Genomic DNA, 15,035 nt, shown 5'->3' on the forward strand with positions numbered 1-15,035 from the left:
CTTGCAGTCACAGAAAGGCCAGCTGACCCCAGTATCACACACACACTCCTAGCAGGGGCCGCCGGAGCCCAAGTAAGCCCGGTGGCCCATTGTGGACACCATAGAAGGGGACAAGCAGATTCCATGTAGAGAAGAAAAAAAGGCCCCCTGGAGCAGCAGCCACTATGAGAGGTGGCCTGGCTCTCTGGAAGCGAAGGGCGCACGGAGAGCTCTCTTTGCTTGTGATCTCTGGCACCAAGGGCACCTGCTTTGGTGAGAAGGCGGTACTGCCGCGACCCAGCCGTCCGGGCACGTGACCCCTCAGTCCCTCCTGAGGCCCAGGGGTGGGTGGTCTGGAGGGGTGGCTACAAAATCAGAAACCTTCCAGTGAGCAGATCTGAAGGACCAGCTTTGCTGGGGGAAGTGCCGCCTCCAGGTCCCCCGGGAGGGGGTGCCTGTGCATCCGCCCAGTGTGCACACGTCCCTGCGGAAGAGGACAGGCCTTCCTCCCCCTCGTTGGGGTCAGAGGCATCACCCCGGCTCTGTTGAGCAGCCTGCACACTGCCATGCTGTCTGGAGCAGCTGGAGAAGCTGCACTCGGGCAGCATTGAGGAGAACCAGGCCTGCCCTGTACGCCAAGCCATGGGGACAGCTGTCCTTCGTCTGGTCGGGTAGCACCCGGACACGTGACTGCTCGGACTGTCCTGGTACCTGAGCACTGCTCACTCCGTGCTCCTCTTGAGAGGTTCTGTTGGCTCCCCCAAGGCCTGGCAAGCCCTCGCCCTCACACACGTCTCCCCGCCGCTGGGACTAGCCCGGGTGAGGGGCTCCGGGTGTGCCCAGGGCACCTGTTTCCACCAGGGGTTCCTCCAGGAAAGGCCGGGGCATGGCCTTCCCATGCATTTCACCCCCTCACATTTGTTTGGAGGGACAGTGGTGCTGGGCAGCGGCAGAGGGGCCGCAAGGAGGCAGCTGCTCCAGCCTCAGGGCAGCCACGAGCCTCAGAGGTCTGTGGGCCTCGGTCATGGTCTGGAGGCAGGTGGGTGGCAGCAGCAGTTGTGGGCTTGAACAGATCCCTTGGCCAAGGTCCATGTACAGATGGAGTTCCCTCCACGGTGGTTCCTGTCGGCTGTGCCTGTGGAGGCCCAGGGCCCACCTGCACCCCCACCCCTGACAGGCCCAGCAGACACATCTGACCTGTGGTCAAATGGACTGCACTGTGGTACCTAGTAACCTTGTGGCCTTTGAGCCCAGGGCAGCCAGAAAAATAGGGAGTTCTGTGGGGACCCTTGGGTTCTGCAGTCCTGACAGGTGTAGATGGCGTCGGGTGGAGGCCTAACCAGGAACTGCCGAAGGTTTGGGGGGGACCTGGCCCTGCCTTGTCCTGCACGTATGGGACAGGCCTGGTCGCCCACCCAACGAGCCCTCCCTTCCCTGCAGGTATCCGCCCCCAGATCATGAACGGCCCCCTGCACCCCCGCCCTCTGGTGGCACTGCTCGACGGCAGAGACTGCACCGTGGAGATGCCCATCCTGAAGGACCTGGCCACCGTGGCCTTCTGTGATGCACAGTCCACTCAGGAGATCCACGAGAAGGTGGGAGGGGCCCCCCCACACCCCCGGCCTGGCTGGCCCCCCGGGGCTTGTGCTGTGCTTCCGCGCCTCCCTCGTTGCGCCCACAGGGCCCTCCCGGCTAGTGCCTCACCTCCACCCAGACCCCCCCTCCTTGTGCCCCTCCCCTCTTCCTGTCGTGTCACCCACAGGCCACACTCCTCCTGGGGGAGCTGTCACGCTAGACCACGTCCTTAGCCAGTCGCTCTCCCAAACCTGCGGGCTCAGGAGCGAGGGCCTCCAGCCTGTGCCCTGCCTGCCCGCCGCAGGTCCTGAACGAGGCTGTGGGGGCCATGATGTACCACACCATCACGCTCACCCGGGAGGATCTGGAGAAGTTCAAGGCCCTGCGAGTGATCGTGCGCATAGGCAGCGGCTATGACAACGTCGACATCAAGGCCGCCGGCGAGCTCGGTGAGTTCCTCCGCCTCCAAGGCTACAGAGCGGCCCTCCTACCAATACATAGGTAGGTGTGTGCCCGCTGGGTTCAGAGGCCCCGCCTTGGTGTCTGCACCGGCCAGGCTGGCCCATCTCATTCGGGAAAAGACCTGAAGCCAGACAAGCCTCAGGCCTTCCCTGCAGAGGGCACCCTGTAAGTGGGGCCACCCTGAAACACCTGTGCTGGGTGTACAGCTCAGGGCTCCTGGGGTGGGCAAGGCCCTGTTTCTGGGTCCCTCTCAGTCCTGGGCTGGAGCCATCTTTCCAAGGACTGCTGTCCACCCAGCAAGCTGCCAGTCTCTGCACCGGGGCAGGTGGACCACTGCCCAGCACCCTGTGTCCAGCCCTGCCTTTAGGGGCTTCCAGAAGAAGCAGACACGCAGAGGTGGGGCTGGCAGTTGCTTTCCTCCCCGCTGGCTGCAGACACCCTGAGGAAGCCATGGCGGTGTGGCCTTCCTTTCCCGGCACTGGTGGGGGCTGCGTGTGCACAGAGCACTTGCTGTCTTTGGGAGGGGCCGAGCGGTCCTTCGAGACACGCGCCTCTGGTCAAGGATCTTGCTCTGTTACTGTAATTGCCAGCCCTGCCCCTGGGCGTGTGAGGTGGCACAAGGTCGCTGAGGATGCCTCGGTGTCTAGGAACGCAGGCCTTCATGACCCCTCCACCCCAGCCTCGTCCATGGGCCTGTGATTTATCCCCCTGCCCTGCCCACCGAGGCAGCCTCAGCTCCCATGGGCCCCAGTGTTTCGGGGACAGGCTGGGTGTGCCATGCGTGGCACAGTGAGCTGGGTGTCACAGCTGAGAGTGACATAGGACCTGACAGCTGTGGCCGCAGCCTACAGGTGGCCGCCTGCTCTCTTTTAGCCAAGGAAACCAGAGAGCTCCAGATCCTCTCCCGAGGTCCTGGCTTGGGGTTCTGAGTGAGGATCTGGGGTTTGTCTTGCTGGTTAGTTCCCCCGCTGTGATTTGGGGCAGCACCAGATCCCTGAACAACAGGGTAGGAGCAGAGTGCCCGGCCGGCTGTGGTGGAGCCTGTCTAGTGCTGAGTCCGGCCTGATTCTCCATGACGGTGCCAGGCTCTCTGCAAAGGGACGTGTGGTCTGGGAGTGTGGGAACAGAAGGCTGGGGTTGCCACACAGGTGAACCCCAAAGAAGGCAGAGATACCCATTCCCTCGGATGCCATTCTTCCCCTCCCCGTGCAGGAGAGGAGCTGTGCGGCAGGCGGCCCAGAGGGTGGAGCTGGGTTTTCTGGACCCCCTGGCCAGGCTGCGCCATCCATCCCCACTCGGGGCTTATTTGGCCCTGGACCGGAGAAGATTCCAGACTCATGGGCCTGGGGAGGTGATGGCTTCCCGCATCTGCCCCAGGTGCCTGCTTCCTGCCTCTGTGTCCCTGAGCTCCTCTTTGTTGCAACAAAGAAACTTGGGAGGATGTGAGTCTTCAAAAGCATATCTAATATAAACGATAATTTTCTATTTTTCCCTGGCACCAACAAGAATATTTTTGTTTGAAAACAAGTGTTCTTTGTGCACTTGGTAGAGCTGAAATCCAAGCTTGAATGGACAGAGAAGTGGTGGTGTGCCCCCAGAGGCTCTCAGATGCATTCCCCTGCCCACACCTTCCTGTTTCCGCAGCATGACTGCCCCTTAGCACCTGGCACACTGCGGCCCTGCACTGTGGGAGGTGTTACTGTCCAGCGTCCCTGATGGGAACCAGCAGGTCTTTACAGGGAGTCGGGGAAGGGTCTTGGTGACGCCTTGTGTTCCCACTTGCAGAAGCTCACTGTGCAGACAGGGCTTCACGTCCCAACAACACAAGGCACCCAGCTTGCTCAGCGGTACGCCTGCTCTGGGGGCTGGAGGGCCGCAGACCCCGCAGCCCACAGGGGGCAGCTAGCGTGTGCAAGCTGGGAAATACAACAGGGCTGTCCGGGGCGGTATCTGCATTGGTCCTTGTCCCGTCTGATAAAGGAGCTGCCTGGAAAACATTGCTGGGCCTTTTGAAAGTGCAGTTTTCACATGTGGAATCGAGAAATGGAAAAGGGGCCTTTGTCCAGCTGTCCTTTGTCTCCAGGCGCACTTCAGATACCCCATCAGCAGACCTTCTGCAGTGACAGATGGCAGTGGCTGCGGGCGCGCCCCCCTGGGGGGTGGTCCCCGGAGGGCCGCTCCCTTTGCGGAGCGCACCAGAGCCCTGCCTGGAGCCTTCAGGGGCCCGGGGCACTGCACCTCTGGCCCTGAGATGATGGGCAAGAGGCTCTGGAAACGGTAACCCTTGACCTGCTGTCGGAGGTGGGGACAGTACCTGGAGCAGGTAGGGACCCCTCTGCCTGCAGTGTCTCCCTGAGAACCAGGAGGGACAAGCAGGGGAGAGGCTGCCAGAACCCCTTGAGTGCTCTCACGGTGGGTGCATTTCCAGCAAGCTCCTGTGTGCTGGTTTGCAGTCCACTCCAGTCCAGAAGGGATTATAGCCAAGCCAGCAGGCACCAGAGGAGAAACGGTGGCTCAGCTATTGGGCTCAGGCCCTTGGCTCTGTGGACGCTGGCGGTTTTGCTCTGTGCTGCTAGGAGCTGGTCACAGCATTTGGAGAATTCCCCCTGAAGGTGGGACACACCACTGACCTGGAGAATCGTCGAGAAAGTTCCACCTCAAGGTCCACCTTTCTGGAAGAAGGTGCCATTGCCCTCAGGGCAGGACCATCCCAGGCTTGGCCAGCAGCACCCCCACTCCTTGTGCAGCCCAGCCCTGGTCCTGGGCTCAGGCTCTCCAAGCCACCCCCGAGCCAGGAGGCTAAATTTCAGGGCTCCGCTGTGAAGGGTGAGAGGTACCCATCTCAGTCCTTCCTCCTCTGCTGGGTTGAGCTGCTTCATCTCTTGGGACCTGCACATTCTCACTTCAGCATCGTCCTGTCTGTCTCATCCCAGCTCCGCTGTTCACCTGCTGGGTCTTCCCACTGGGCTTCAGTCAAAACAAATCAAGTCCCTCAGAGGGATGAAAATTTTCCCAGCTGCCAAGAGAGTTTCTTAAGCCTACATGTAGCATCTGCCCCCTCGTATACAAAGTGCAATAATACGTGGCTTCTGGGCCAGCCCAGATTCCTTGTTTAGGCCACGTTGTGGGTGTTCTGCAGGATTACTGACCCCACGTCATGGGAAGTTTGTCAGCCTAGATCTTCATAAAGCACTTTGTTCCCTGGCAGGTGGCATGGCCAGTGGGGTGAGTGGAACAACGTGCTGTGGCTGCTTTCCCTCCAGCCTGTCTGTCCTGAGGGCCCTGAGGCCCCAGGCCTCTCTGGGCCTCTGGGCAGCCACGGAAAGGAAGTGCTGAGCACGGCTGGTCCCACTCCCACCCTGTGGAGCGCAGTGGCCCAGCCCTGTGTCCCGGGTGTCCTTCCTGGGGTCCCAGACCTGGGATTAAAAGGGAGCTGTTTGAACTGGGCCAGTGTGTTGCCCACATACCTCTCTCCCCACAGAAAGCTGCTTGCCTGGCAGACCCCAGCCTGGCTCCCAAGCCCCCCCAGCCCTGGCTGTGGGTGCCATCCTGGTGAGGCCCTCTGCCCTGTGCTGCATCCCAGCCTTCACCAGGGGAGCGGGCTGGTTCAAGGCCTGCTGGGCAGCAGGGAGGGGCTGCTCCCAGCCTGGCCCTTTGCATACCTGCACCCCTGCACCCCATCCCAAGTGTGGTGACCAAAACACCGTCGCACCCAGGAAGGTCAGCACCCGGCCCCCTGTGCAGGGGCACTGGTGGCCCCCTTACCTGTTATCCTGTGGAGCCTTAACCTCCCCACCCAGAAGACTTTTGATTCTGTTCTCCCTGCCAGACAGGGAGGGGTGGAGACTGGGGCTTAACTAACATGGAGCTGGATTCAGACCCCAGTTCTGCTCTGGCCCAGACCATATGCCCATGTTGGGGTGAAGGTGTTGGTTTTTGAGTCTTCTGTCTTGACTTTTTTAAAGACGAGTAGTAACACGTTCATGCTATCAGATTATCAAAATACCATAAAACAACAGGCTGGCGCCCAGCAGAGCCCCAGGGGGTCCTGGAGGTCATTGCGAGGAGTCTTTGGTCTTCTGGACCTTGTGGCCCGTGGGGACCAGCTCTGCACACCGGCTGCTTGCTGCTGCAGGCCCACCCTCGGAATGAGGGCGCTGGGGGCAGATCCCAGCTTCTCGGCACTGTATGCAGGTGGAGGTCGGGGCAGCTACCTCACCCCCACCCAGCTGCCCCCAACTGGTTTCCCAGAGACCCAGGGCCTGGAAGCACGGGGTGGGCTGCCGTGGGGTCAGCAGGGGCCTGGGTGGAAGCTGCTCAGACCCCCGGCTGGGCTGGTGGGGAGCCAAGGCCTGGATCTTGGTCCCTGATGGGGACGGAGGCCCCTGAGCGTCAGAGCCAGAGGGTCCCCTGGGGGACAAGCAGGCCTGGGAGGCCCTGACCTGCCCGGGGTCCCACATGCAGTCAGCAGCGGAACGGGCCGCCTCACCACCTCCCTCCCTCAGCTGGGAGGACAGGGGCCTTGCACGTCCCCACACGACTTGGGCTTCTCATCGCAGACCCTGTGCTCGTCCCTCCCAGGGATCGCTGTGTGCAACATCCCGTCTGCGGCAGTGGAAGAGACGGCGGATTCCACCATCTGTCACATCCTTAACCTGTACCGGCGGAACACGTGGCTGTACCAGGCGCTGCGGGAAGGCACGCGGGTGCAGAGTGTCGAGCAGATCCGGGAGGTGGCCTCGGGAGCAGCCCGCATCCGCGGGGAGACGCTGGGCCTCATCGGCTTCGGTAGGTGCGCTGTCCCTCCCACGGCCCACCTCTGGGAGCGGGGCTCTGCTGCACCAGAACCTACGAGACGGGTTCACCATCAGCCCGAGGAGGGCCAGCCACCCGCGCTGAGCCTGGTGGGGTGCAGTTGGGGAACTTGCCCAGCGGTAAGGTCTGGGCAGCTTCTGCAAGAAGGGGCTGCAGGGCAAGTAGCGAGGAGGCAGCGTGGCATTCTCAGCTTGCAAACAATAGGAAGGGGCTGTGCCCGTCAGCTGCCCTGGGCAGGGGCCGGGTGGAAGTACACTGGAGACCAGGCAGGCTCGGGGGCTCCAAGAGGCTAGTGGCTGAGTGGAGAGCTGGGCAGTGGGCAAAGCCCAGGTGACAGACCAGAGTAGCAGCCACAAGTTCCTGAAGGGTTTTGAGCTGGACAGTGGCATGGTCAGGTCATCTGCTTGGAAAACTCACGTGGGAGTGAGGACAGGGGGTCTTCCTGGAGTTGGCTGTTCAGAGTGCGATGCAGCTGGCAGCCCTGGGAGGGCCCGGGGCAGGCCTCCAAGAGAAGGGGAGCCATGGTGGGCGGCGCCTGGCGCTGCAGCCGGCAGTAGCACGGGCCCCCGTGTCGCATACAGGAGGGCACCTTGCTTGTTAGGGTGAATCGCAGCCCCACCACCCAGTGGCTCAGTGACCCTGAGAAAATGACTTGGGCTCTCTGCCTCAGTTTCCCAACATGTGAATTGGTAGTGGAGTGATATACAGAGGCTGCCGCTAGGGCTCGAAGGCATGAGAAGCAGGCAGGTGGGGCGGTCGGTGCCAGTCCTGGCTTCCAGAAGGCTCTCCGAGTTGTCTTGTACCCCTTAGCTTGGGTCTGTGTTCCCGATAACCCGAGGGTCAGGACCTCCGGGATGGCCCAGGGCCTCCTCACCCCGCAAGTCCCTGCTTAGGGGACCCAGGTGCCCGCTTGAACGAGGCAGGAGCTGGGTCTCTTCCAGGCACACATCTTCCCAGCGCCCAGGGTCTTACCCCTCAGCTGTCGGGTGGTCACACCAGGCAAGCTGTTCTTTCTGGCTCCTCACGGAGGAGCACGTCTTCCCTTTGACGCCCTTGCTGTTTCCTGCCTGGGCACCGAGGCGAGCGGCTCTAGATGGCTCCCACGCCACCACGCATCCTCAGCCCTCTGCAGGGGCCTCGGGTGGGTTCTGGCCTCGGGTGGGTTCTGGCCTCGCGGTGGCTCCTGACTCCAGCCATCAGAGCAGGTCCTTCTGGGGGCGTAGCCTGGGCTCTGCCCTTCGAGGCCTGTTCCCCATGCACTCCGAATGTGTTGTCCTCGGAACCTCTTCAGGTGTCTCCTTAGCCATCCGAAGTGTGGGCAGAGCCAAGGCAGGAGCAGCTCTGCCTGTACCCGCGGCTGCCACCGTGCGGCTCGGGGCTGAAGGCCGCCTCTGCCTGCAGCGCGGCCGAGCAGCGCAGAACCTGGAGTGAGATGAGGGCTCCCCGTGCCCAGCTCACCACAGGGGAGGGACCGGGATGGGAGGGATTCTGAGGGCGACCCCAGCCTGCGCGGGCCGTGCGATGGGGCCCAAGGACAGCCCCCAGGCTGGAACGTGTACGGGAATCAGAAGGGAAAGCCAGCCAAAGGTCACAGTATATTTTTTTAAGGCAAAGCCATTTGGGTTCTCCTCCAAGGCTGCGTTTTGATTCTGAAGTCGGTAACAGAGTTAAATCATTAGGTTGTACGAATTTTACTCAGGAAAATCTCGTGGTTAACCTAGAAGCCAGTGAAAAAGGATTAAGGTTTGTGAGTTACCCAAAGCACAGCCAGCACGCTGGTGTTGAAATTTGGGCTTGGCACTCTCACGTTAGATGTTTTAGGACATGGGAGGAGGGTGGCTGAGGCCTGTGGAAAATGGGGACGAAAAGTGTTGCATGCTGGGCATAAGCACCGAGCAGCCATTGCTGGGAAGGGTCCTCTGGGCCACCGCTGCCCTGCCCCTTCACTGCATGTGTGGCTGTGGTCCCTGTTCACTGTGTCCAAGAGATGACAGTGAATGAAGAGATGGCACCGCTGCTGGCCCCACAGCTGTACTGCTTGCCTCCAGACCCTAGCGCTGTTATGCCGCGCCCAGTCAGGTCACAGTCAGCAGGAGGGGAGAAAGTCCACCGCCAAACTGCTCGCAGGTGGGCTTTGCCTGTGCGGGGAGGTATGTCTTCCCTGGTCCCTTCGCCCTCCCTGCGTATCTGAGCCATGGTTTTAGGAAGATGTATTCTGTGCTCTTCTGAATTCAAGCATCAAACCATTCTGTTTTCAAGCTGAAAACTGGGAAGCAGGAGGTGCTATCTATGGGGATCGGTGGGTTTGTGCAAATGACAGCCACTGGGAGTCAGGGAGACCTGCCTGTTAGGTGACATGGCTCCCTAACTGGCTGGGGGCCTGGGCTGCAGGCCGGAGAGAGCCATGAGGCAGGGGCCCAGCCTGCACTGAGGACTAGCCCGAGAGGTTCAGGTGCCCCGCTCGACCCACACAGTTCCCTACACCAATCTATTCTCAGGCTGGACCGAGCTGGTCAGTGTGGGCATTTCCCGCCTTCCCTGAGCAAGCCCAGCAGTGATTAGGCAGGAGAACTGCCCCTGTTAAGTCATTGAGGGCAGTGAATGAAGTTGAAGTTAAGCAGCCTGCTGTGTAAACAAAAGAACAAAAGGTGTAGGGAGAGAAACACCAAGGGCGGGGGCTGGGGGCAAGGGAGGGACACATGGAGCAGGCTGGAACCTTCTCTCCTTAGGTTTGTTTGAAAATGTCCCTAAAAGGAACTTCACAAGACAACAGCTGATGGCCAGTGCAGGCTGCAAGCACTGGGCCTCGCCCCCGAGGCTGGGGTTAGTGCTGGCCTTGTGCACCACCAGGCTTTGGGCGTATGTACGGTTCCTCTAGCCTCGTGGGTCCGCGCACCAGTGGGGACGACAAGCACAGGCTCCCGGAGCCAGAAACGACGGAGGCAGCACAGCTGGGGCCGGGAGCGCCAAGCACCGGCGGGGGCCGTGGACTTGCTCACTGGGACCTTCTCTCTCCACACAGGTCGCACGGGGCAGGCGGTTGCTGTTCGAGCCAAGGCCTTTGGATTCAGCATCGTATTTTATGACCCCTACTTGCAGGATGGGATAGAGCGATCCCTGGGCGTGCAGAGGGTCTACACCCTGCAGGACTTACTGTACCAGAGTGACTGTGTCTCCTTGCACTGTAATCTCAATGAACATAACCACCACCTCATCAATGACTTTACTATAAAACAGGTAATTTGAAATAGATGCCCTCAGATCCTGGAAACTTCTGTCAAATCAAGGGACACTGGTGGGAAATGGTCCAAGGACACACTGGTGAGCAGGGAAGAAAGTGCCCCAAGACACATCACTGAGGAGCCAGGCGAGGTCCCCAGGCTGCACTGAACAAGAAGGGACGAGAGCTGGCCCAGGGCCCCGCTCCATCCTTCCACCTTACGGCCTCCCAGGATCAGAGGAAAGTAACCCCTGGCTTCCAGCTGTCACCAGGACGCCTCGGTCCCTTCACCCAGGCTGCTGCACATGCAGTAAACAGCCAGACCAACAAAAGCCATCCACAACAGCATCGTCGACCTTGGTACAGGCACCCCCCCAACGGAGTGGCATCCGTTTAACTGGGTCTTTCCTCCCACAGATGAGGCAAGGAGCATTCCTAGTGAATGCAGCCCGCGGCGGACTGGTGGATGAGAAAGCCTTAGCCCAAGCTCTCAAGGAAGGCAGGATACGAGGGGCGGCCCTCGACGTGCACGAGTCGGAGCCTTTCAGGTTAGTCTGGTGGACCGCCGAGGTGTTGGTAGCCCCAGCTCCCAGGCTCATGCCAGGCGCTCATGGGGCCTGCAGCTACACCTGACCCACACACTTGGAACTTGGGGCATTTTACCAAACAGATTATGGGTAGAAAACTGGGGACAGTTTCCAGCCTCCCTTCTCCTGTCCTGTCAGCTGTGCTATACTATCCCTGGGAAGGGGCACAGACCACGAAGGGTACTCAGAGCTTGGAGAGGCAGAAAAATGATGGGTGGTTGGTCTGCAGCCCTGCAGGCTTCATCCGGACCCTGAAATGTTTTTACCCTGCTTAGAGGAAGGCAGGCCAGCCCTCTACAGAATTGTCTTCTTTCTGAGTTCCTGATTATTCTCTGTAGTTTCAGTATGTTCTTAAATTCCCAGTCGGTAAGAAGCAAACTATAAAATGCCCGTTACCGTGGCCTGTGGAGTATCAGCCACACAGATGAGAGCTCGTTTCTGCTGAGTAGGATAGGAAGTGGGGTGCATTCAGCTTTTCTCTTACTACTTGTTTACATTTTTCTAGCTTTGCTCAGGGTCCCTTGAAAGATGCACCCAATCTCATTTGTACACCCCACACAGCCTGGTATAGTGAGCAAGCATCACTAGAAATGAGGGAGGCAGCTGCCACCGAGATCCGCCGGGCCATCACAGGTAAGCCCGCCCTCAGCCTCGCTCCTGCGGCGGTGGCCTGATGTGCTTAAGGGCAGTCTGAGCTCTGGAGTGTGCCACCTCCAATCCTGGCAATGACAAAAGCTTGCTGTGGGCAGGAATAGTTTTTAGGAGTCCAGGTGATAAAATCTTGAATGAGGTGGGGCCCTGTGCATGCAAAGCCCCAAACTGAGTTTCAGAGGAACCCCAATTCCCTTTTGTAAGTTACAGGCTGTGGAGGGCCCCCTAAGAGAGCAGAGGGGTGGCTCCTTTCTGTCCTGGCGGGGGCTGGTGTTGACGTGCTTGGGCCTCACACCATTTCACATTTTGTGACAAAAGGCCTGCCCTCTTACTGCAGAGTAGAGGACTTCCATCAGTACATACCTGTAGGCTGTCTCCACTAGTAGCAGCCACTAAGTAGCATATTTAACTTTGTGGCCTTGAAAAGTACAGATGATTAATTTTAACTATCTTGTTCCAGGTCGCATCCCAGAAAGTTTAAGAAACTGTGTGAACAAGGAATTCTTTGTCACAACAGCTCCCTGGTCAGTGATCGATCAGCAAACAATTCATCCGGAGCTCAATGGCGCCACATACAGGTAAGGAGAGAAACAGCATCTGGCTGAGCCTGTGGGTGCTCCCCCAGGTAGGCCAAACCTGGGGACAATCTGAGCACCCTGTGGGGATTATGGATGCCACCCGCCTCAGTTCTTCCGTGCCTGATTTCCACGGAACCAACGTAACTTCTACGCCAGGGCCTAGAATTTGAATTCCAGTTTAAGAGGCAGGGCTAGGGTGCACTCCCCACGGGTCTGAGCACTGTGTGGGGTGTCCTTCTACCTGAAGCCACTTCACACCAGAGATTTTTAGGTCACAAAGCAGGGAAAAGATCTTCAAGAGAAAGGGCCTGTTAGTTTCCTAATCTTCTGTCCAGAGAAAGCATTCAGCTAAGGATGATCGTTTGGCTGGGGAGAGGGCCCTGCGCACACAGTTCCTCAGTGAGGCACCAAGGTTGATTCAGGGGGTGTCAGAGAGCTGATGGAAGGGAATCTGCACAGGCCCCTCGGAGGGGAGCAGACGTTTCAGTTGTGGTTTTCTGTGGGCCTCTTCCCCCAGCATTGCTGGGTCCCAGGGGAACGGACGCCCCTGCACAGACAGCAGCCTTTAATACCTGAAGAAAGGCTTCTTGTGTCCCTGCTAACCCATGGCTGCCACCTGGTGGCAGTACGAGCTGGGGCCCCCCGTGGGGCCCGTCCTGTGCACTGCAGGATGCACGTAGTAGTCCCGGCTTCTGCCAGCACCTCCCACCTCAGACCCCAATCATTGCCTAGTGTTCCCCGTTGCAAACACTGCACTAACTGTGGGGTAGGGGCTAAACAGCACTTGTGTGATATCACTGGTGTGTGAAGGCTCTGGCTCTTGAGGCGGCTGCACCGCTGCTTTGCTGGGCACATGGCTTTGTTTACATTTGGTTCTGTGGACAGCCCACTCATCTTTTTAGCCTTGTAAGTATTTCAAGTATCATCATTTGAGCCCATACCAGCCCACCCTTCAAAGGGGTGTCAGAATTACTCCTTTAAAAAAACTGAGGCTCCTTGCACCCTAGAATGCTCTGCTTGTGCCAGAGGGGCTATAGTTCCCAGGGATCCTGCCCACCGAGAGTCCTCCTGAATCTTCCCTCAGGATAGCTGACCAGGCCATAGGGGTGGGGGTGGGGGGGCAGACTTTTCACAGGGAGAAGAGACACCACCCCCCCCATTACTGCAAGTAAAGGGTTTAATAACTTTGAGAATGAAACCCAATCTAAAGTACCTGCCCCTTAAGAACGTTTAAATACACCAAGGCACAACTGTGCATAAGAACCCTGCGTTCTGTGGGTGACTGCACACAGCTCATGAGTCTGCAACCCAAGCTGACGGTGTTTAGGCACCAGGTACCCTCAGGAGGGCGGGCATCAAGCCCATCGCCAGCCCACCGTTTCCCTGCTGCTCTGTCCCTTTCACAACTCAGGCCACAGAGCGCACAGCTACCCCCTGGAAAGCCCCATTCAGTTTCAGAGTATGTCATGCTGCCTGCTGGGAATTCATTGAGTCTGCCAATGTAACTAATGAATGCTTCATAAAGCATCCAGAGTCTGCTATATAAATGTTCTCCAAATTCAGTATTGTGTCCACAGACATGATTAAATGTCAACATTTTAGATTTTGGGGGCAGGAAGGGTGACAAAGTATCCCAGAGACAAGACCAGAAGCAGGCAGAGCCAGCAGGCTGGCAACTTGCGGCTCTGGACTCACGCAGTCCTTTTTCTCTGTGCTCCTTAGGTACCCACCGGGCATCGTGGGCGTGGCTCCAGGCGGACTTCCTGCGGCCATGGAGGGGATCATCCCCGGAGGCATCCCTGTGACCCACAACCTCCCCACAGTGGCACACCCTTCCCAAGCTCCCTCTCCCAACCAGCCCACAAAACACGGGGACAATCGGGAGCACCCCAATGAGCAATAGCAGAGTGACAGTGACACACGGTAATCCTTCAGATAAACCTGGGACCAAGAGATAGTGAGAAATAGTTGAACTAAAAGGAAAGGAATGTGACAGTCTTTCTAACTGACTCTGGACATACGCGTCATTGACGTTGCAGTGTTAAAACTACAAAGAGCTAGAAACCAAGACGTGGGAAAACTGAAGATGCGGTCGACTTACGGAAGCGCTGAAAGAGTGGGACGAGATTATTAGCGACCAACTTCTGTTATTGTGTGTTAAGTTTTTCATCTGTGCATCAAATCACAAAGAATAAATAGATCTTTTTCCTTTATCAACCCCTTGGGCACAGCAGGTCCTGAACACCTTACTCTAGAATGTTGCATCAAGAGTTCCAAACATCAAAATAAAAAAATATTAAGAGGAAATCCCCATCCTACGACTCTAGTCCCTTCGGTCCATGGGGGCTGGTTACCTCTTCTGCTAAGAGGAAGATTCCATTACTCCAAAATGGGGAGAAAACTGTTCGCCTGTTAGCCAACTGCACGCCTAGGACTGAAGACAGTACGGGCTCCGGTGCGGAGAAGCCTCCCCCGCCTGACTGCACACTGCGGGCAAGTTGGTTGTGGATTCAGTAATACCCTCTGATGATGCAAAAAAAGAAAAGAAAAAAGTATTAAGTTTCACAAGCTGTTTGTACTCAAATATATTTTCTCAGTTTCAGATCCTCAGCTATTTTATTGAGTGGAAAGTCTTGAACTGAAAGGTTCAAGAATAATAATGTTGCATTTCCTTATGTCTCAGGAAACACTTTTTATGGTAACTTGTCAGATTGTCTATGAACCCACTTTTTTAGACATTGATAAAGTCTTCTCTTCACGTGATATTTTATACAAGAACACTTCAGGCGTGTTATTAGATGTGACTGATTTTAACAAATCCTATTAGATTTGTATCGACTAGTTACACGTTATATTCATAGTCTTTTGTGAGTCATCGCCTTTTTGTTTAAAAGATGGCCTATTTTGAGCCTTTGTATAGGTACATTCCTGTTTTTGTGACAAAAAAAAAAAAACTTTTAAAACTGTCCCAAACAAAAATAATGGCTATCAGAAATGTTTTGTTTTAGTGTGAGTTACCGTTACTGTATTTGTTTATTGTAAAGGTGGACATTTAGCGTTCAGTGCAGTTTTCAATAAAAAGTAATAAAAATTTGTTAAGTTCTGAAATTCAAGTACATCTCACCAATGTAAAAGTTCTCTACTTGAGATGTTTGAAGACAAACTTCA

At 57.2% G+C, this 15,035-nt stretch overlaps 1 protein-coding gene across 11 annotated transcripts in view; it reads left to right on the top strand.

Annotated features, from left to right (window-relative positions):
* CTBP2 (C-terminal binding protein 2) overlaps positions 1-14,961 on the top strand; it is a 153,870-nt gene extending 138,909 nt beyond the window's left edge. For all 11 annotated transcript variants that reach the window (XM_073240158.1, XM_073240154.1, XM_073240156.1 and 8 more), the window contains 8 exons: positions 1,420-1,574; positions 1,859-2,003; positions 6,598-6,804; positions 9,854-10,068; positions 10,469-10,599; positions 11,144-11,271; positions 11,750-11,867; positions 13,590-14,961. In XM_073240158.1, the coding sequence (XP_073096259.1) occupies positions 1,420-1,574; positions 1,859-2,003; positions 6,598-6,804; positions 9,854-10,068; positions 10,469-10,599; positions 11,144-11,271; positions 11,750-11,867; positions 13,590-13,770 (1,280 nt within the window). In that variant the 3' untranslated portion in view covers positions 13,771-14,961. The remainder of the gene's footprint in view (positions 1-1,419; positions 1,575-1,858; positions 2,004-6,597; positions 6,805-9,853; positions 10,069-10,468; positions 10,600-11,143; positions 11,272-11,749; positions 11,868-13,589) is intronic.
* Positions 14,962-15,035: the final 74 nt, after the last annotated feature.

Source organism: Manis javanica, chromosome 7 (assembly GCF_040802235.1).
Source record: "Manis javanica isolate MJ-LG chromosome 7, MJ_LKY, whole genome shotgun sequence".
Lineage (NCBI taxonomy): Eukaryota > Metazoa > Chordata > Mammalia > Pholidota > Manidae > Manis > Manis javanica.